At 52.9% G+C, this 21,811-nt stretch overlaps 1 protein-coding gene across 1 annotated transcript in view; it reads right to left on the bottom strand.

Moving 5' to 3' along the window:
* The window catches only part of CYTH1 (cytohesin 1), a 76,121-nt gene extending 54,735 nt beyond the window's left edge, over positions 1 to 21,386 (bottom strand). The window contains exon 1 of the mRNA XM_047756725.1: positions 21,277 to 21,386. Within this exon, the coding sequence (XP_047612681.1) occupies positions 21,277 to 21,298 (22 nt within the window). The 5' untranslated portion in view covers positions 21,299 to 21,386. The remainder of the gene's footprint in view (positions 1 to 21,276) is intronic.
* Between the last annotated feature and the right edge of the window lie 425 nt (positions 21,387 to 21,811).

The raw sequence follows: 21,811 nt of genomic DNA, 5'->3' as shown, positions 1-21,811 counted from the left end.
GCCATGCGGGATCCAAGCCGCGTCTGCGACCTACACCACAGCTCACGGCAACGCCGGATCCTTAACCCACTGAGCGAGGCCAGGGATCGAACCCGCAACCTCATGGATCCTAGTCGGGTTCATCCCCTCTGAGCCACAACAGGAGCGCCAAGGCCGGTAGTTTGATCCCCACTTTCCGATTCCTTTCTCTATTTCCAGTAGTTCAGAACTTGGAAGGGAAAAAAAGGAATATTTATTGCTCTCTCTCCACTGGAAAGCAAAGAACCTTATTGTGTGCACTTCATAGCAATTTTCAGATAAATCACCTTTAAAACATGTCTAACTGGAGGAAAATCTCCATCATCAATTAACTGGTTTGGGGACCATCAGGACAAATAACGCTGCCAGCGGTTAGGGTGATGCTGGGAACTTTGCAAACGCACATCGGTGAGTCGGTAATTTTAACCCAGCAAATGGAGATAATGTCACAAACCTCTTATCACAGAGGGGCTGGTGCAGATTAAATCCCGTATGGAAAATGGAAAATGCCGAGTTAACTACAAAGCTAAAGACAGTTCTGTAGAGCACAAAGCTTCTTGTTTCTTAAAAGACAGTCCTTCCTGGAGTTCCCGTCGTGGCGCAGTGGTTAACGAATCCGACTAGGAACCATGAGGTTGCGGGTTCGGTCCCTGCCCTTGCTCAGTGGGTTAACGATCCGGCGTGGCCGTGAGCTGTGGTGTAGGTCGCAGACGCGGCTCGGATCCCGCGTTGCTGTGGCTCTGGCATAGGCCGGCGGCTATAGCTCCGATTCAACCCCTAGCCTGGGAACCTCCATATGCCACGGGAGCGGCCCAAAGAAATAGCAAAAAGACAAAAAAAAAAAAAAAAAGACAGTCCTTCCTGCCAAAAAGTCATGTGTAATCCTGGTTGGAAAATAAGACATTCAAGAACACATGGAGAGGGAGTTCCCTTCATGGCGCAGTGGTTAACGAATCTGACTAGGAACCATGAGGTTGTGGGTTCGATCCCTGGCCTCGCTCAATGGCCTAAGGATCCGGGGTTGCTGTGAGCTGTGGTGTAGGTCACAGATGCAGCTCGGATCCCGCATTGCTGTGGCTGTGGTGTGGGCCGGTGGCTACAGCTCCAATTAGACCCTTAGCCTGAGAACCTCCATGTGCTGCAGGAAGTGGCCCTAGAAAAGGCAAGAAGACAAAAAAAAAAAGAGAGAGAGAGAGAAACATGGAGAAAAAGAGGGCACGCAGGGTGCAGCCCCTCTCTCCCAAAGCCTTCTTCCCACCCACAGTCTCCAGGCATGTGCCTGAGTGAGCTGCGTGACGAGTCACCAGGAGCATGAGGACACCGGGGCCAGGCCTCTCCCTGAGCCCCTCCCCAAAGGCTGAAAACTACAAACAAAGGCTCAGAGGGCTGTTTGCAGCCCTTGTTAGTACATGGGGTTTGCACCCTCACTGGGGGGAGTCGAGTAAGACCACCAATTAAGACGAAAATGGTACATCATTAGGTATTCAGTGGACTAAATACGTGGTTCTCTACACTGCAATTATGAAAAGACCAATTTCCCCAACTTTAAGTTAAACCACTTTTAACTCCTGCCACCTAACTTGTCTGGGGATCAATCACTGATTCTTTAGAATCACCTTTAATACCTTCGTTCCAAAGCAGATTATCTGCCTGGTAGTTCAAACACCCAACCCCTAAACGACAGAACTGTTCTAAAAAGATGTTACAAAATAATCCTTTTTTGAAAAAAATATCCACACCCTCCCCAACTTCTTCTTAAAAGAAGAGCCACTCTGCGGGGCAATGGTGCAAACTGGTGGGCAGCAAAGGCCCAGCTGATGACAGGAGAGGGGCCCGGCCTCTGGCTGCACTGCGGGGAGGAAGACAGCGACCCCGAGGGCGCGTCCACGTAAGTCACATGGGAGCTCCCAGGGCGCGGGTCCCCAGGACGCGCAGAGCAGCTCTGCGAAGGGAAAGCCCGGGAGACGCCGGCGCATGCATACGGCTTCCTAAGGGCCACCGCGCCCGCTCCCCTCATCGGGCAGTGCTCTTGGGTGCATGTGCCCAACGGAGAATAATTCACAAGTTTGTGGGCAAAGCCTTCTCTCCCATTTACAAAACTGTAATTTTGTATAAGAATAGAAAAAAAAAAGTTCTCATTTACTTTGTGACTGTTTCAAGTTTTATGGCTTTTTTTTGGTCCCTCCCTGCAGTGGCTTGACACAGGATCTCAGTGACAAGACCAGGGACAGAACCCAGGCCGTGGCAGTGACAGCGCCAAGTCCTAACGACTAGACCGCCACACAGCTCCCACGTCACCTGTTTTCCCGTTTGATTGATGCAGAAGCGTAACAGGGAGGGACCTACTAGGAGCTGGGGACGCCTCTGTCTGAGACCGGGTGAGTGGCAAGGACCTGCTGCAGAGCCGGGGGAGGTCTACTCAGTGCTGGGTAATACCCCACGTGGGGAAGGGTCTGGAAAGAACTCGGGTGTGCCTGTCATTCACTTGGCCTGACACTGACACAACTTCCGAAATCAACTATACTCCCATAAAATTGAGAAAAAACCCAAGTGATAACATATTACACCATTCTTTACCTGCCTCCTTCATAAAAAGCTTTTTTTACACCTGGTTACACACCTTCTGTGCATCCTGTCCGCCATCACAGTGTACACGCAATGCAACCTTGCTCAGGGGACACGGAAGACCCTCCCTCCACACAGCCCAGTCGCACCACCCGCGGGTGCTATTAACCCGAGACAAGGGAGAGCGCGCGCCCGCGAGGACCTTGAGGAAGCTCACGGCAGCGTGACTCGCAAGGGCCCCAACCTGAAACCACGCACACGACCTCGACCGGGGCCTGCAGAGACACACGGCGGTCCATCCAGACGGGGGGCCGCCACGCGGCAGTGAAACGGAAGGACTGACATCCCCAACAACGACCTCGAACACTCGGTGCTGAGCGAGGGCCAGACACCACAGGCCGTGCACTGCAGGAGTCCGTTTATAGCAGGCTTTGGGAAATACACACCAATCTGTGGTGACAAGAAGATGCACAGGAGCCTGCGGTGGAGGGAGGGACGGGCTGCGATCAGACGTGACCAAGCTCTAGAGGGCAGTGCAGATGGGCTGTCTCGGCTGTGACGGTGGGGCCTGGGCAGTGTGCACACCTGTCAGACGTCTCCCAGTGAACACTTTAAATGGATGCCACTTATGTAATTTACACCTCAAAAAAGTAATTAAAAAAAAAAGCGACAAGAAGAGGGAACCAGGAGAGTTTATAGTAAAATTTATGCGGGAATGAATGTGCCTATGATGACTAATCAAGACGTCTAAGCATCACCACTGGCATCTCAGCTTGCGGGGGACGCCGTACGAAGCTCTCCACTGCCCGCTGATGATGGCATTGCTGGTGACAGTCCCCAGACACCTGCTGAGTGCCGCCCCCCCCGCCCTCCCCCCAATGTACACGGAGCACCTCACCGGACCCTTCACGATGACCTGTGAGGCAGGTACCACTGCGTTGTCATCCCAAGCCCGTGCCCCTTAGAGGACTCAGACTGCTGGCCCAAGGCAGAGGGTGAGAGTAAACACTAAGGCTGGCGGATGGAAGATACCTAACAATGCATTTTGGAAAGAGCAGTAAACCGATTAATCCTGAGTTCCCGTGGTGGCTCACTGGTTAACAAATCTGACTGGCATCCATGAGGACAAAGGTTGGATCCCTGACCTTGCTCAGTGGGTCAAGGATCCAGCGTTGCCGCGAACTGTGGTGTAGGTCGCAGACGCGGCTCGGATCCCGCGTTGCTGTGGCTGTGGCGCAGGCCGGCAGCTACAGCTCCGAATGGACCCCTAGCCTGGGAATCTCCATATGCCTCAGGTGCAGCCCTAAGAAAAAAAAACATTAAGCAAAATGTAAGCTTCTTTCCACCAGAGTCCCTAAACAGGCACTGTTCTCCCTACCTTACGTAAAGGAATTCTAAGACCTACCTGTTCAGAATTAAATCATGGTTTGTGTGGACTCATTTTCAAAAGTCTTGAACACAATTTGTGGACACAGATGTCTATAAAAAAGGCCTTGTCAGTCGCAAGGAGACAGAGAAGTGCTGAGAAGGCAGGAGAGCGAAGCTCCAGCGCTGGCCTGGGCCCAGTAAGCACAAGGTGGGTGGAGATGGGACGAGCTCTCACCCTAACTCTTCAGATGCCCTCTGAACTCAACAGAGAAATACGCCTGCATGAAGCACGCACCAACCAGAAAAACCTGCTCCTTTTCTTAACGGCGTGCAGAACGTGGAACTCTGTGCGTGCCTCAATTCCAAGACCCAGAGCGCCCAGCGCCTAACTGGGACTCTGTAAACATCTGTTCAACCAATTAACAAGAGATGACCTGGGAAAGGAGCTGCTGTAATTCTCATTCTGATTTATACCAACACTAAACACTTAGAACGAAGCCACATTAGCAACAAGAAAAGAAAGAAAAAAATATTTCAATGCTACATCAAAAAACTAATGACTAGGAGTTCCCACTGTGGCTCAGCAGGTTAAGAACCTGACTAGTATCCATGAGGATGCAGGTTTGCTCCCTGGCCTCGCTCAGAGGGTTAAGAATCGGGCCTTGCCGTCAGCTGTGCGGTAGATCACAGATGTGGCTCAGATCCCAAGTTGCTGTGGCTATGGCGTGTAGGCCGGCAGCTGCAGCTCCAATTCAGCCCCCGGCCCGGGAACTTCCATGTGCCATGGGTGCAGTCCTAAAAAGAGAAGAAAACAAAACAAAACAAAACAACTAATGACTAAAAAAAAAATTCAATGTTTGTAAGGATAAATCAACAAATATCATCACATACTAGTGTGACATGTAAATGTGACAGAACTTTCTGGAAAATCATGTAGCAGTACATACCAAGAGACTAAAAATAAAAGTTTTAGTCACTGACCCGGTGATTCCACTTACAGGAATCTCGCCTAAAAAAAAAATCAGGGAATTCCCGCTATGGCCCAACAGGATCGGTGTCTCTGCAGCGCCAGGATGCAGTTTTGATCCCCGGCCCAGTAGGTTAAAGGATCCGGCGTTGCCAAAACTGTGCATAGGTTACAACGGCAGCTCGGATTGGATCCCAGGCCCAGGAGGAACTCCATATGCCTGGGGCAGCCAAAAAAGAAAAAAAATCAGAAACATGGGCAAAGTTTTACCAACAATGATGTTACCAGGTTATCTGCTACAGGAACAGAGAGGAAACTTCTAAGTGACCAACAAAAGAGGACAATGAAACCATGGTGCAACCATATTACCCAGTGTTTGGCAGAGGCAGGCCACCACGGGGCCCTCGCATCACCGCGTATCTCTCTTTCTATCACATTCTTTTGGTCAAGGAGACCACGGCGTGAACTGTGGCTCCCAGGGGAGGGGGTGGTGTGTCTGCTGCTATAGGTGCTAAAGCCCTGGGTCCTGGGTCCTGGGTCCTGGGTCCTCAGCTGCAGACCAGCCCAATTCAAGAGTGGCCATCATCTGGGCTCCTCCGGGCACTTGGTGTGGGGGAGGCAGCACCCCCGCCTGGGTTCCAGTGTCTGCTGGGCTCCATGTGATAAACTGCCTGGTTGTGAGCCTTGAGGGCGCCTGCCTGTTTCCAGCCACTGGGGGGCGGTAGGGAGCCAGCCGGCTGCCAGCCCCACCTTTGGGGTCTTTTCTTCTTCTCCTGCAAGACCCCCCGTGAATGTGGGGGTCCTCCCCCCCGGCAGATGCCACTGAAAATCGTCCATATTTAAATTTTAATGCTGAGAAAAATACTTACGCTTTGAAAAAAGCTACAAAACAGTCCACAGAATGACTGGAACTAATTTTTAAGCTTTTTTTGTTGCTGTTGTAAATAAAAGCCACATATAATCCCCAAGCTTCAGTTTATCTAGTAATTCCAAATTTTTTCCTTATCAAACTTTACATGTCACAATTTTTCAGCAGTTTCCTGTGACTTGCTGTCCCATGCAGTGTCTCATTTGACCTCGCAACAACTGCACGGCAGCGAGGAGAGATACACCAGGGCCCACGCCTCGCAGGGAATCTACGTCCAGGATGGAAGGAAGGGTCAGCTGAGCGTTACATGCATTTTTCCAGCTGGAACCATCTGACAGATGTGGTTGTGCTTTAGGCCATTCAGAATTCCCCTTAGAGGGTTTCTGAGCTTTCAAGCAGAGGTTTTTAAGAGACTCAGTGGATCAAAAGAAGCAAAAAATAACCAAGCGTGGGGTTTTTTCCCCCTTTGTTGTAGTTACCAAGTTTACCTGTCTCCCCGCAGCAGCTTCCCCAAGTGTCTGTGTGGTTTCCGTGCTGCCCCTCTGAGAAGACATCTGCCCTTTGTGCTGCTCAGCGGCGAGGCAGCCCCAGGCCGGGCAACCTCCTGGAGCCCTGATCTGCACTGCAGAGGAAGGGACCTGCAAAGAGCCTCCCCTTTCCCACTCGGGACACGGACTGCCAGGCACACAGGCCCAGTCACCTGCCAGAGCGTCTCCCGGGAGCTCTCAGCCTCTCCTTAGGGGCTGCTGGTGGAGGGTCTGAAAACGAAGCCATCTCAGGAGGCTGCAGCTGCCCCTGTCCTTCTTACCTTAGCTCTTGGGCAAACTTTGAAAAGTTAACATTATGGGAAATTTCCGACACGTGCAAAAGTGGAAGGAAGCGTGTAACAAACCCCCCACGGACCCGTCACCATGAACATTTTGGTGCCATTTCCTTTCCGTCTTTTTTTGAAAAATGCATATTCCCATATGTCTACCCATCTTAAGTCCTTTTTGGAAAGTGTAGGATTAAAATAAAAAGCTTAAACCTCAGCTTCCATCTTAAGAGACTAGCAAAAAGGAGAAAACGAAATCAAAGCAAGCAGAAGGGAGGAAAAGAGAAGAGCAGAAATCAGTGAAACAGAAAACAGAGCAGCCGGCCAGAAAAGTCCCCACTGTGGAGGGAAGCGGATCCGCAGAGACGAGACAGGCATCCGCGGCAGGCACCACGTCTCAGCAGTGCGGTCATGCCGCGCCAAGCGGGCCTGGACTGCATGGGACAAGGAGCGCGGACACGGGGTCTGGCCTGGCTTCTGGGTCTGGTCCTGTCGCTGACGGCCTCTCATCCAAATAGCTAGGTTTTCACAGCTTAACAAAGAATGCAATGGCATTTTGCTAGTTTAAAATGCTTTTTTCTAAAGCAAACGAAAATCCCACTACAAGAGATCTTAAGATTTTACACAGAAGGGAAAAGTAATTGTACACAGGAAGCATCACACATATCTTTCTAAAAGTTACAGACATCAAATGAGTCTGATGACAGCCCTTCTTAAATCAAAATCCTCCCCAGGTGTCACCGTTATTCAGCCACCCCCACTCGGAGTGACTGCCACGAAGACGTGAGGCCGCAATACTTGTCTTGGCACCTCGCACACTCCCTGGGAAACACTAAAGACAGCCCTGCCCGTCCCCCAGCCCCACCAGCTCTCCCCGACGCACAGTTTAGTTCTGGGGGCGGTGTTTACGAGGGTCACAGAAGCTTTTCTTTGCTCGTGCCAGTGTGACCCGATCAAATGCTTTTGTTTAACAACCAGGACGCTTTGTCATTCGGCATCGCACGGCCGCGCTCCACGCCCGCACACGCGGAGCCCGGGCTCTCCAAAGCGCGCCTTCCTCGCCACAATGCAGGTCCACTGAGCTCCACGTCTCACTCGGTGGACACCCAGCGCCTCCGCGGGATCGCGTCCATCCCACCGTCTCCAACCCGTGAGAACCCCCGACCTTGGACGCCAAGCGGCTCCGAGGTTCTTGTTTTTCCAAGTGGCAGCTCTCCAAGCACGGTTCAGCCTCGCAAGGGCCGCTCTCTGCAGTCCTGCTGCTCCAGGCAGGAAGGGTTGGGGGATCTGTAACCTACTTCCGTGTGGAAATCAACGGCCCTTGGGGATGACACGGAGAACGAAAAGCACACGAACGTGCTGGGGACCCAGTAAAACCCCTTTGAACTCACACTTTTCTCTGTCAACGGCATTCTTCCTTTAAGGATAGGTTACTTTTATAGTTCTTTAAAGAGAAACTGAAATTCCTCTATTAGAATGCTATATATACACATGTTTGTATGTTTCAGAAAATGAGGGGTTACAGCAAGATCGAAAAAGGGAAAGGACAGTAGTATTTAGCCAAAAATTCAGCTTCGTATCCGTGAAACCTATTTGGGGGGAAATTAAGCCAAATAAGCCTTTAACACAAATTTATGAAAGAGCACTAGCACACGTCAGGCTTGACGCAAGACGCAAGACGCCCACCATGTGACATGAAGGAAAAAAGCAGATGATCTGGGAAAATAATCACCCACGTCATGCCAATATCTTCTTCCAGAATAATGAACTCCTTTTCCCTATCCAGCTCCATTGTTCAGGGATGTTTCCATTACCTGAAACCAAAAAAATTCTCTCTGCCAGCAAAGTAAGCACAAAAACATTCCTAAGAACGGGCGCAACAATACCGCCTTTGGCCTGAAGACACTCTCTGTTCTAGCGATCTGAAGACAAACAGGGCTGCGAGGAGCCCAAACAGGATGCAGGGGCCAGAGCCTGCTGCTGCTGGGCACGCGCACTGCCTCTGAATCAGGAGCGCTCTTCTCGACAAGAAATGCTTAACACAACTGGAAAATGTCTGCACGATACCACGGTCCTTCCCAGCCACGTGGCACATCCCCTCGAGGAGAAAGAGGTCTCGGGAGTTCCCCCGTGGCCTAGCGGTTAAAGGATCCAGCGTTGCCACTGCTGTGGCTTGCGTCACTGATGTGTGTGGGTTCGATCCCTAGCCCAGGAACTTCTGCGTGGCGTGGGTGAGGCCAAAACAAAGAGGAAGCCCCTCCTCACAAGAAGCACCAGAGTGGTGTGGCCTGCAGGACAGCCCCAGAGACGTGCACCCTCTAGTTCCTGGGATGTGTGGCTCTGGTGACATCCACGGCAGAGGGGAAGCAAGGCTGCTCATCAGCTGACCCAGGACTGGGGAGATTACGCTGGATTATCCGGGGGAGCTCAACAGGATCACAAGGGTGCTTAGAAGTGGAAGTGGGGCGAAGTCACCGTCAGAGCGATGACGCGTGAGAAGACACTGCTGGCTTTGAGGACGTAAGGAGAGAAACAAAACAAAACAAACAAAATCAACATAATACCGCCAGGAGCCACGGGATGCAGGTAGCTTCCAGAAGCTGGCAAAGGCCAGGGGACAGATTCTCCCCTAGAGCCTCCAGGACAAAAAAGAGCTGACACGTGGTTTTAGCTGTGAGACCCTTTCCAGACTTGTGACCCCCAGAACAGTAAAATAAATTTGCATTGTTTCAGGCTACTAAAATCATGACGACTTCTTAAAATAGCCGTAAAAAACTAATCCAGTCAAGCCACTTCTTTGTCTCCCTGTGGTGCTAAGGTCCAGAAAAGACCCAAATCAAAGCAGAACCCACCGACATGTCCAGCTGCTTTTCTGAGTTTTCATCACGAAAAAAAAAATCGATTACCAATTTTTTATAATGATTTTTATTTTTTCTATTACAGTTGGTTTACAGTGTTCTGTCAATTTTCTACTATACGGCATGGTGACCCAGCCGCCCCCGCCCCCCATCTATATGCATTCTTTTTCTCACGTTATCCTCCACCAGGCTCCATCACAGGTGACTAGATCTAGTTCCTGGATTTATCCATCAGGATCTCGTTGCTGATCCACTCCAAATGCAGTGCTCGGCATCTATTAACCCCAGATCCCCAGTCCATCTCACCCTCTCCCCCTCCTCCTCCACAACCACAAGTCTGTTCTCCAAGCCCAGGAGTTTCTTTTCTGTGGAAAGCTTCATTTATGCCGTATATTAGATTCCAGATATACGTGACATCATCTGGTATTTGTCTTTCTCTTTCTGACTTCACTTAATAGGAAAGTCTCTGGTTCCATCATCCAGCAACCATGCAACTAGTCGCTGCAAATGGCATTCTTTTGTTCTTTTTTATGGCTGAGTAGTATTTCATTGTGTATATATACCACATCTTAATCCATTCATCTGTCGGTGGACATTTAGGTTGTTTCCATGTCCTGGCCACTGTAAATAGTGCTGCAATGAACATATGGGTGCATGTGTCTTTTTCAAGGAAAGTTTTGTCTGGATATACACCCAAGAGTAGGATAGCTGGGTCATATAGTCGTTCTACATTTAGTTTTCTGAGAATTACCAATTTTTTATTTGTCTTTCGTCTTTTAAGGCTACATCTGCGACATATGGAGGTTCCCAGGCTAGGGGCCAAATTGGAACCATAGCCACTGCCCTACACCACAGCCCCAGCAACACGGGATCCGAGCCGTGTCTGCAACCTACAACACAGCTCACGGCAATGCAGGGTGCTCAACCCACTGAGCAAAGCCAGGGATGGAACCCGCGTCCTCATGGATACTGGTTGGGTTTGTTAACCACTGAGCCACAACAGGAACTCCGACAATTTTTAATCCATGTCAAAACACACATTTGTCAAGCACCTTAATTCCTGCCATAAAGTAGACCCACATGAATCCCCTTACTGCAGGTTACATGAGCCCTCGTAAAGAATTTCTTTGCCACACTCATCTTTCAAAAGCAGAATAATCATGTGCTCCATCCACGTATCCCTTTTTTAAGACTTGTACTGAAATCTCTGAATGCATAGAAAGCATCCCCACAGCCCTCCCAGCATGCCAGGCGTGAGCAACTTCCTAACTGGTTACTACCACACCCAGCTGCAGCAAGAACCAAGCCCCCAAATAAACCACAAAACAGAAGAATGAAATGAGGCATCACGCAAGTGAGGTAAGATGGCTAAACTCTAGCTTCAACAACCACCTGCAGGTTTTCAGCAGCAATTTCGATGACCTTGATTTCCAGACGGGCAAGCAGAGTGTGGGCCCAACAATTCACGCCCCAAACCCTGCGGGCCTGCAGTGCACGGGGCCCGGTCTTAGGCACCTGGGTCACGTCTGAAAACAGAAGATGAAGTTTCCGGCTTCGGGGAGCTTCCCTTGCCGCTGGAGAAGACCAGCCACACATAATACAGGCAACTGGCAGCAGGTGATGAGTGCCTGGGGCAGGGAGTGGGGGACAAGCAGGGGGAGGGGCGGGCAGGCGGTGGGGGGGGGGGTGCTTCATGAATCCAGGTAGCCTCCCTGGGGAGTGGGATTGAGCAAAGGCCGGGAAGCGAGGGCACGGGCCACAAGCACACGGGGCGGGAAGCACGCTGGCAGGGGAAAGCAGAGGCGTGGAGAGCTGCGAGGGCCTCCCCAGGGGCCACAGCCCAGAGGGTCTGCCTCCACGGCGAGACCCCGAGGCCGAGGGCAGAATCCCTAGTTCTCTGCGAATATTACACATCCATAAAATGGTCTTTCTTGATACATCTTTCCTTTCACTGAAGCACTGCTGATTCACAATGTTGTGTTAACGTCCGCTGCACGGCAAGCGACGCAGTCACACACAGCCAGGCTCCTTCAGATGCGGCTTGTCCTGGGCTGTTGCCTGCCGTTCCCGTAGCGCCTTGCTGTTGACCCGGAGCGATCTGCCCCTTCTAACCCTCCCGTCTCTTCAGCACCCCCTTCCCCCGTGCTCTGTCGGGACACGGGGGCGGCAATCACAGCGCGCGGCGGTCAAAGTGACCCAACAGGCCGCAAGTCCCCGTGGAGGAGGAAGCTTGCCTGCCGCGGCCACTCGGGGGACCAGGAGGGCTGGGGCTCCGCGGGGACGCCCACGGCGCTCAGAAGCAGCTCCAGCTCCACGTTACTGGCAGGTGTCGCCCTGACACGCGAGGGACGTCCCCAAGAGGTGAAAACCCAGAGGCGTGAGATCAGGAGTCCTGAGCCGCGGTCCCGACGCCAAGGCCCCGACCACGGCCACGAGGCAGCCGGCCCCACGCTCCGCCCGGGCTGCAACGCGGGAGCCATCGTGTGCCCGGCTGCCCGGCCCCTGGCAGTGGCGCCCTCTCCGCAGGCTCCTTCGCTTGTCTGGGAGGCTGGAGGGCGAGGAGCCGCCAGCTCAGCACAGACCTGCACAGGCAGGGCTCTTCGCACCTGCCCAGGGCCCCGGGCTTCTCCACCGTGCCGGCTGCCCCACTCACAAAGTGCCAGGGAACCTTCACAGGCACCAGCACGACTCCTGCCACCGCCACGCCAGCCCCGCTTACCAGAGACCCCGGGAGAAGCCCCTGCTACCCACCCATCGACGAGCTCCTCAAATCTCGACCCTGGACTCACCAGTGGCCTCTTTCAGGAGAAATCTGTTTAATAGGCTGCGATACAGGTTTAAGCCCAAAAAGGACCCAACCTCTAGCCAGACATGGAACTCATAGAATTGGGACTCCCACTTCCAGGAGAAAACTAGAAAGTTTAAAGAGTTGATAGAGGAGCTCCCACCGTGGCACAGCGGCAACGAATCCGACTAGGAGCCATGAGGATGCGGGTTTGATCCCTGGCCTCGCTCAGCAGGTTAAGGATCCAGAGTTGCTGTGAGCTCTGGTGCAGGTCACAGACGTGGCTTGTATTTGACATCCTGCGGCTGTGGTGCAGGCCTGCAGCTGCAGTTCCAATTCGACCCCTAGCCTGGGAACCTCCATGTGCCGTGGCTGCGGCCCTAAAAAGCAAAACAAAAAAAGAAAGTTGATAGAAAGCATACCAGGCAGTTCCCTGGTGGCCTAGCAAGTTAGGGATCTGGCATTGTCACTGCAGCGGCTGGGGTCGCCCAGATAGTCCCACGCACCGCAGGCGCGGCTGAAGGGAAAAAGGGAAAGAGGCGTGTCGACATCAGAGCGTGTCGACATCAGAGCGTGTCGATGTGAACACAGGGGTGAGAAACAACAGGAGGCGAGAGCCAGCAGGCCGAGTGGCCGAGGTGAGGACACACGGGTGCAAGTCCCAGAGAGCCAGCCCAACGCCAGCTCTGGCGCCTTTCACACATCGGTCTGCCAGCTTCTCCATCACCTCCCCTGTTAAGCGGGCACGGCCACCATTTCTCCACCTCTGCCACCCAGGCCTGTGTGAGGACAAAGTGAGAACCTATGAAACAAGTTCAGCAGTGAACTGAGCCGCATGGCAGGCGGCTCAGCGCTGCTGCTGAAATAGTTACAGGGCTAACAACTGCTCTGCGAGGCACCCCCCCTCAGTTGATCCCAAAGCTGGGTGGTTTACTCCAAAGCAAATCTCACCCGCAGCACCCTGAAAACTGGAATCCTCCAGGCTCCCACAGCATTTGTTCACATCTCATATATTTTTGAAATGTTTAAACCCACCAACCCCCGCTACGCTGCAAACTCCTTGAAAACACGGTCCGACTGTAAAATCCTCCACAGCCCCAGCATCAAGCAAATTCCCTGCCACGGAGGGAGAAGATCATGAAAAATGGGTTGAATGGATGGATAGATGGATAGATAACTGGAAAACAATTTAGAAGGCAAGAAAGAGAAAGGAATCAAACATTTTTTTTTCAAGGCAGAACAACTGGGGTAATAAGTAAACGGTGATGAACATTTTTTAAATGAGGGAGGGGAGACTGGCACGGAGAGAGGCAGAAGAATGCCTTCAGAAGTCTGAATTCCAGGTAATGAAAGAATACCCACGGGAAACATCCATCCAGCACCTGAAAATGCAATACAGCTAAAAATCAAAATGCTCTTAATTTCAATCAGTGGGGCTGCTGGAAACAGTATTTCAGGGAAGCAGAGAGCATAAGAGAAAGTAACTTAAGCTAAAAAAGTTGCAAAAACACATGCAGTCTGGCAGCTGCTGCTGCACATGAAAGCCCCAACAGACAAAATGAAACACGAGCTCGCATGGTGATTTCAGCCCCAGTTCCAAGTGCAGCTGCCCAAGTGGACCTCTCCCAGGGGACGGCCCCTAAGTACCTTGTGACTCCACTCGGGGTGTCCATGCAGCTCTGGACACTCATTCTAGAAACCCACCAAGTACTCTTGTCCACAACCCTGTTTCCCAACTCCCTTGGAAGCTCGGACCCTCCCAAAGTCTGGCAAGCCAAGGCTACGGGATTTCAGGTCCTCAACCAGTCCTGTGGGTGCTCCCCTTTCTCCCCCTCCCACTGCCTTAAGCTCAGGCCCCCAGCCATCCGCTACCTCACCTAGACGCTGCAACAGCTCCCAAAGGGGCGCCCTGCTGCCGGCTGAACCACACCAGACGGAGGAATCTTGGCACATCCCAAAATGACCCCCAGGAAACAGTCCAGTCCCCCCAACCCCGACAGCTCGTCGTGAGCAGAGCCCTCCAGGGCCGTCCCCTCCCCGTGCCCGCTCTCAGGCCACAGAGAACCATGCAGCTCCTCCATTCGCCCTGGCATCTGCTCATTCTCTCCGCCTGAAATGTATTTCTTTGCCATAGTCTCCCAGTCAGCACCAACTCATCTTTCAAAGTCCAGCCCAAGTGCCAGCTCTTCCGTGCGCTGTTCTCTGTCCAATCCGGTCCCACCCCGACTCCAGGCAGAACCGCTCTCCTCTGTTTGCCTGCGTTTTCAGGTACACCTGCCACATCCAGCCCACATTCCCTCCTGCCTGCTTCCCAGTCTGCTTCCTCCTGGGCTCCTGGCATCTGGGACAACAGGGGCTGCCCAGCGCAGAGAGGGCACCAGTGCTTGTTGACTGAAGAAGCCTTTACGAACTGCCTGCAGAAAGCAAGCCTGTGATAAGATTACTGGAGGGGAAGGGTTTTCATAGCGTTAAATTAACCGCGTCGTTCTTACCCAACTTTAGTAATTACACTATAGACTGCAGCGATGCCAGATAAAAGCATGCTTTTGAAATAGAAACCTTCTTCAAGACTCAAAAGAAGAAAAAAAAAAGTGGAAGACATGGAAAGCCCTTGGCGAAGGAGGGTGATACCCTGGCCTTGCTAAAGGAGCCGGGCCTCCCAGGAAGCAGCTCACAACCACCTCAGCACCACCCCTTCTCAGATCAGAAGAGTAACAAAAACCCCCCACATCGCGTGTTTTTGTTGTTTTTTTTTTAAAGTCCATGCAAAGAGAGAAGCAAAACAACCTCACCAGCAGTTTCAGAGGATGTGGGATTACTTCTTGAACATTTCTAAATAATTTTCCACCTCCTCCATGCTTCTGTTATTGCAAGTGAAACTGTGCAACAATAATTAGAGACCCTCAAGAGGCAGTGTGGCAAAGGTGTGGACAGACGGGTTCAGGCAAAGTGCGTTTCCCTCGGAGCCCAATGTCCCGGGCTCTCGTCTTGGAGGGTGAGCAGGACAGGGCCGGAGAGGCCTAGAGGAGAGAAGACGCCACCAGCCACACAGCTCTCAGGTTCGAGCTCGCCAACCTCTGCCGCGGCATCTCCCCCTCTCTCTCTCCCTCTCTGTCTGTCACACACACACACACACACACACACACACACACACATCTCCGCCCTCCTCCCCCACCAAGTGACCTGTATGCTTGCGCTCACCTTAAAATGAGAAGGCACCCTCCTTCTAGCTCTTACTGTAGAACTATCGATTTTTTCCCCCCACACCCGCAGCATGTGGAAGATCCCAGGGCCAAGGATCGAACCTGTGCCACAGCAGTGACAGTGCCGACCCCTGAGCCACCAGGGAACTCCGGAACGACTTATCTTGAGTGCATGAAATACACATGAAAAAAAATTCTATTTGGCAAGATGGTTTTGGACTAACACATGGGACATTCAGAAAGGAGCGGGTAGAGGCCCGAAAATCCCACAGGCTGAACTATTTATCATTGTAACCCAAACCAATAAAAGCCGCTCAACTCACAAGGTCTCCCCTAAAAGAAATATTTTGGTTTTGGCCGGAAGACAACATATGGGTTGAGAGATCTTCAATCTTTAAGAGAAAAACTAAGGAAAAGTAAATTAGCGACTGCCACAAATGGTCAAAATCTGACCTAATAGAAAAAATAAAAACCCAATTTAAAAAAAAAAAAGCGAAGACAAAAAAAAAAAAATTGGACCCAAACTCCAGTGAGAAAACAAATATATATTTTCCCCATGCTTAAAGTATCAGAGTGAGAAAAACATAAATTAGGTGATATAACAGAAGCCTTAAAAAGAAGAATTAATCTCAGTTAAATAAAGAAACCATCATCCCACATGAATAGCCAGGTCATGATACACAAATATGCCGAAGAAATTTTTTTTCACCCTAGCTAGTAATCAATAGATATAATGAGGTGCCATTTTGTAACCATTAAATTAGGAGGTTTTTTTTTTTTAAAAAAAAAAAGCTTTCAAATGCTAATCTTCGCCAGTGGCACACTTGCATTGACTCTGGAACACATACCCCACACATTCACACGTCACTAAGAATGGGGCAGACTGATACAGCCGTGTTGGAAAGCAAATTGGCACCACCGTGCATCAAGAATTCTAAAAATGTTTATATCCTCTGACATGTTAATGTCACCCCTGGAAATCCACCTTAAGGACCACAGAATGTATCATTATGGTAACCTTATGTTCCAGATTTTCTAAGAAAGCCCCAACTTCTCACAATTGAATTCTTTTCAGTAAACGCAAATCACCAAGTGTGGAGCTGCATTTGGGAACAATGAAAGTCATCAATATCACAGAAAAACAAAGAAAACTGGTTTGGCACTGGGTCAAGCACGTTCAGCGACGTGGTTCTGGTTTCTGTTTGGGATGGAGCATTGAAGACAAAACTTTAAGGTCAATGAACGTTAACTTTTGCCACATGGAACCTGGTTCCATCCCCTGTGCCCTCGGCAGCTGCTGCCGGGGACCAGGCCCCACGCTTGTTCCTTGTTCCGGGGGCACAGAGAGGAAACAGGGCATCTCTCCCGGACGCCACCGCCCCACAGCAGCACCGAGGCACGCCCCTGCCAGCCTCACCCCATCGCCTAAGGACTGCAGGTGTGCCCATCCCCACTCTCTGCAGAGGCTCAGTTCTTAAAGGCCTCCTCCCCTTCCTGCCGCCGAATAGGGACAAGCCCGAAGGTCGAAAGAGGCAAGAGGAGACGGATGGGGGAGAAGCGAGGGCCTTGACGGCACCAGCACGAGTTCGACCAGCTTGAGAACTGGGGCTCGGACGCCCGAGTGTTTTGTCAGAGTCTCGATACGTCATCATCGCCACTGACATTCCCGATGTCACGACTGGACAACCCCGCCCAGCGCCACCTCAGGACCTGTCCTCACAGAGAGGCGACCCACTGGCACCTCCTGGGGCAGCAAGTCCTGGAGTCAGAGCCGTCTGAGGACCAGATAAAGGCCGAAGACGCCAAAAGGCCCCTTCCCACACGGCCTCAGAGGGCGCCCAGGAGCCCTTTAAGAGGCAGACCGCAGGTTAAAGGGGTCTGTTCCAGCCCCGAAGTCACGAAGAGGAAAGAGTGGCTGAGCCTTTCTTGGGCAGGGTCCCCAGGGAGGCAAAAACGCCTCTTCCTTTTGCAAAGGAGAACCGTGGCGTCCAGGAAGTACAGTGATCTAATAAGAGGGTAACGTGACCTGAAGAAAACAAAACCCAAAAAACCCCCTCCCAATCACCTCAGGGTTCAGAAAGAAGCTGGCGGGGGAGGGCTGCATAAAGACCAGCCAGCCACGAGCATGATGAACCTCTTTCTGAAAGTGTCAATTAAGCTTTTAGGAAATCACTAATTCCAGATTTCCCAAAGAAAAATAAGCTTTCAAATGACTTTTGTTTCATCTTCCCCCCACTGCACACAGATCTTCACAGGACATGTGAAGTCTGAACCAGGCTGTGCCAGCCTAGCGAGTTAAGACCCTCCGAATAAACCCTTCGGGATTACAGAGCGGGTACAGGAGAAGGGGCTTCCAGACTCAGTGGCGCTGTCACCGGGTCTGCACAGGACACTTAAGAGAATGCAGTCAAGAAAGGCCTCCTGCTTCGTTTCTGAAATTCTCTTTAATTGAAGAGAGAAACCCAGACTCTCTTTCTTCAGCTCATTATAAAGAAGTTATGTTCCAAAAGTTTTCTTTATACCAAGGTGGTAGCTAGGAAATCATAACCCCTTTCCCCAAAGATACAATGTTACAACCGTGGTTGGGGGTTCCTGCTGTGGCACAAAGTCTCCGGAGCCCTGGGACGCAGGTTTGATCCCTGGCCCCAGCACAGTGGTGAAAGGCTCCGGCGTTGCTGCAGCTGTGGCACAGGTCACGACTGCAGCTTGGATCTGACCCCTGGCCTGGGAACTTCACATGCCAAGGGGTGGCCAAAAAAGAAAAGGAGAGAAACCAACCAACCCACCAACCAACCCTGGTCCTGTCCTAGGCTGACCCAGGACCAGGACCCAGCAGTGGAAGGTGAGAGGGAAACCCGGACACAGCGTCCTAGTGCTTTAAGAGTCCTCAGCACGGGGCGTACCTGCCGCAGCTCAGCGGAAACAGATCCAACTACTATCCATGAGGACGCAGGTTCACCCCTGGCCTCGCTCAGTGGGTTAAAGATCTGGTGTGGCTGTGGCTGTGGTGTAGGCCATCGGCTGCAGCTCCGATTCGACCCCTAGCCTGGGAACGTCCATCCGTCCTAAAAAGCAAAAAAAAAAAAAAAAAAGAATCTGACTGCAGCGGCTTGGGTCACAGCTGTGGCTCAGGTCTGATCCTCGGGGCGTCCATATGCCACAGGTGTGGCCACTAAAGAAAAAACAACAACCCGTAAGGGAACTGGAAGGTTGTGGAGATGGAGGCAAAGCCTAAAGAACCGAAAATCTTCCTACGGTCACCCTGAGCTATTAGGTACTTTTCGAGTGGTAAACCTCTGGGTGGGGAAATCTCTAATTCAACCTTTCTGGTTCCTCCAAAATACAAAGAATATAATTTCTTTGAATTGTATAAAGAGAAAGGAAAAGCTTCTTCATCTTTACCTGGGGTCAGCCAGCCCCCAAAGATGTCCCAGAGCCTGTGAGTACGTCACCCTACACAGCAAAAGGGGATTAACCAGCGCAGAATTAAGGCTTCGGGTCCTTATCCTCATCCAAGGGGGTCCAGGGCAGCACAAGGTCCTCATTAGAAGAAGCAGAGGTCAGAGAGAAATGAGAAGATGCTACCTGCTGCCTCTGAAGATGAAAGGTGGCCACCAGCCAAGCAACGTGGGCAGCCTCCAGGCGCTGGAAAGGGCGAGGAGACAGATGTGCCCCTGGGACCTTCAGAGAGGAACACAGCCCTAGAAACACCTTGATTTCAGCCCAGGGAGGCCAAATGTGGACTTCTGACCTCCAGAACTCTAAGACAAATGTACGTTGTTGTAAGCCACCAAGTTAGAGTCGCCACAGGAAACAAGTACAGCCTGCCTCCCTTCACCCCTTCCAAGCACAAACTCATGTCATGCCTGGTGGCAGGGCAGTCATTGTGTTAAAGGCAACCAGACCAACAGTTTCCTGCCTCGCCTGGTGGGTCAGAACCCCAGGAGCGAGCATGAAGAAAGCCTGGGAGAACACTGCGATCTCTGAGATCCGGCGGAAAGCAACAGCACAGAAAACAGCAGCAGGCCAAGCTGGAGAAGGCTTCTCCCAGGTGGGCAGAAAGAGAGAAGCCTGGAGGGGCCAAAAAATCCTTTGCACCCCGCCAGAGGGTGATTTTTTTTTTTCTTTTTTAGAGAATTTCACATTTATTTCAATCCTTTTTTAAATCTTTTTTTAAGGTGAAGCATTATTATTGATTTACAATGTTGTGTTCATTTCTGCTGTACAGCAAAGTGATTCAGAGACACACACTTTTTTTTAATTCTTTCCCATTACGGTCTAGTGATTTTTTTTTTTTTTTCAATCACAGAACAAAAAGCACATACTGCTTTTACCTGTAAGGAAACAAGGGGACATGGGATGGGTACCACCCCTCATGGGCCGTGGACCTCAGGCCACAGCGCATTTTGAGAACAGCGGCCCAACTTGCCGTCTGCCACTCACAGTTGAGGGTCCACCCTTCTGGCCTCAGCAGTTCCTCAACAACTTACCCATAAATAAACAGAAAACCATAGCCACATGCTTCACCATTCACATTTATAACCTAGACCACTGACAAAGCTTGCTCCCCCAGAATTCAAGAAACAAACGCTGCCTATGACGCTTTGTCAGTAAAGCAGGACTGGGTTCCATTTAGCCTCATAAGCGTTTCAAAGTCTGCCACCAAACGACAAAAGTTCACCACTCCTTCTATAGGCCACTCTTTAATTTCCCATAAACAAAATGGTCAGTTACTTAACTAAAGCATCTCACGGAACCTGCAACACCCCACGATCTGGAGCTATTTGCGGGAGGAATGCCCTGCCGCTGGCCGAGAGCTTCCAGGGTAAGCTTAGCTGGAGGAGGATTTGCAAAATGGTAGTTTTGTCAAGTTTTCTCTGTGTTGTGTGATTACGATGCCGCGTCTCTGTGCGCAGACAAGAAAGCAAACTTGGGTTACTCCGCGCCCGTCGGGCTTCCCCGGCAGGAGTTTCGTACCAGCAGCCAGTTCACACGCAACAGCGGTCAGCGATCGGGGGTGGCCGGGGTCCTGGCCCCGACGGCACCCTCAAGTCGCAGCCTGCCCACTACGGGTTCGCTGGCTCTGTTTTCTCATTTTCGCTCTGAACAAAGACCTGGACCGGGGCACACAACTTGCGAACACCGAAAGGGCCGGAAACTACGGAGAACGCGCCCGCGGGGACTCGAGCGATCGCTGAGGCCCGCGGCGGGGCTGCAGGACGGCCGGGCCCGCACCGGACAGCGGCCCGCGACCCCCGCCCGAGATCCCGGCCCCGAGACCCCCGCCCCGAGATCCTCGCTCTGCGAACCCAGCCCGAGACCCCGGCCCCGCGACCCTCGCTCTGCGAACGCAGCCCGAGACCCCCGCCGCGAGATCCTCGCCCCGGCGACCCTCGCCCGGGGGACCCAGACCCGGTGACCCTCGCCCCAGAGACCCCGGGCTCTAGGACCCATGTCCCAGAGACCGGAGGCCGGAGATCCCCGCCTCGCCAGCCTCGGCCCGAAGATCCCCACTCTGGACACTCAGGCCCTGAGACTCCGGTCCACGACCACGGCCCCAGAGACCCCAGCCCGGCGACCCCCGGCGCCCGCCCTGGAGACCCGGACATTGCGTCGCCGGCCCCTCAGCGTCCCTCAGCCCTCCGCCTCCGGTCCACCGCGGACCCCTGCCCTGCGGAGGCCACCGCCCGGCCCTGCTGCCCCGGGCTCCCGTCCGGCACCACCGTCCCCGGGAAACGCGAGCCGCCAGAGGCGCGGCCGGGCGCCGGGCCGGAGAAGAGAGGAAGCGAGAAAGAGGGCGTCTGCCGGTCGGGCCACGGGCCATACTGACCGTAGCTGTCGTCTTCGTCCATGGTGCCGGGGCCGAGCTCCACGCCCGGTTCGCCGCTCGCCCCTGGTCCCGTCGCTCCCGGCCCGGCTAGCCCAGCCCGCCTCGGAGCCCCGCCCCCGGCCCCGCGCCCGCCGCCCGCCCCTCGCCTCCCGCGGGGCGCCCCGCCTGCCGCCTGCGCGCGCGCACACACAGACTCCCCTGCACGCGGCCGCCTCCCGGCCGGCGCCTGCGCACGCGCGCCCGCCCAGGCCCCGCCCCCGGGTCCGCAGGCCCGCCCCCACCGTTCGCGCGCGCGCCGCCGGGGCTGCCGGGGCTGCGTCCTCTAGAGCGCCCGCTCCTGCGTAGGCTCGCCCACCCAGGCCCCGCCCCCGACGCGCCCCTTGGCCAGAGGCCCCGCCCCTACCACGCCCCGGCCCCAGCCCCGCCCCGGCCGCCTCCGGAGGCCCGGCAGGTTTCGGCTTTCTCAAGGGCAGAGCTGGCCCCAGCGACACAACCCAAGCCAGGCCGCCCACAAAGGCCCAAGGTCGAGTCCGGC

Source organism: Phacochoerus africanus, chromosome 14 (genome assembly GCF_016906955.1).
Source record: "Phacochoerus africanus isolate WHEZ1 chromosome 14, ROS_Pafr_v1, whole genome shotgun sequence".
Lineage (NCBI taxonomy): Eukaryota > Metazoa > Chordata > Mammalia > Artiodactyla > Suidae > Phacochoerus > Phacochoerus africanus.
This window is presented reverse-complemented; position numbering and strand designations above follow the sequence as displayed.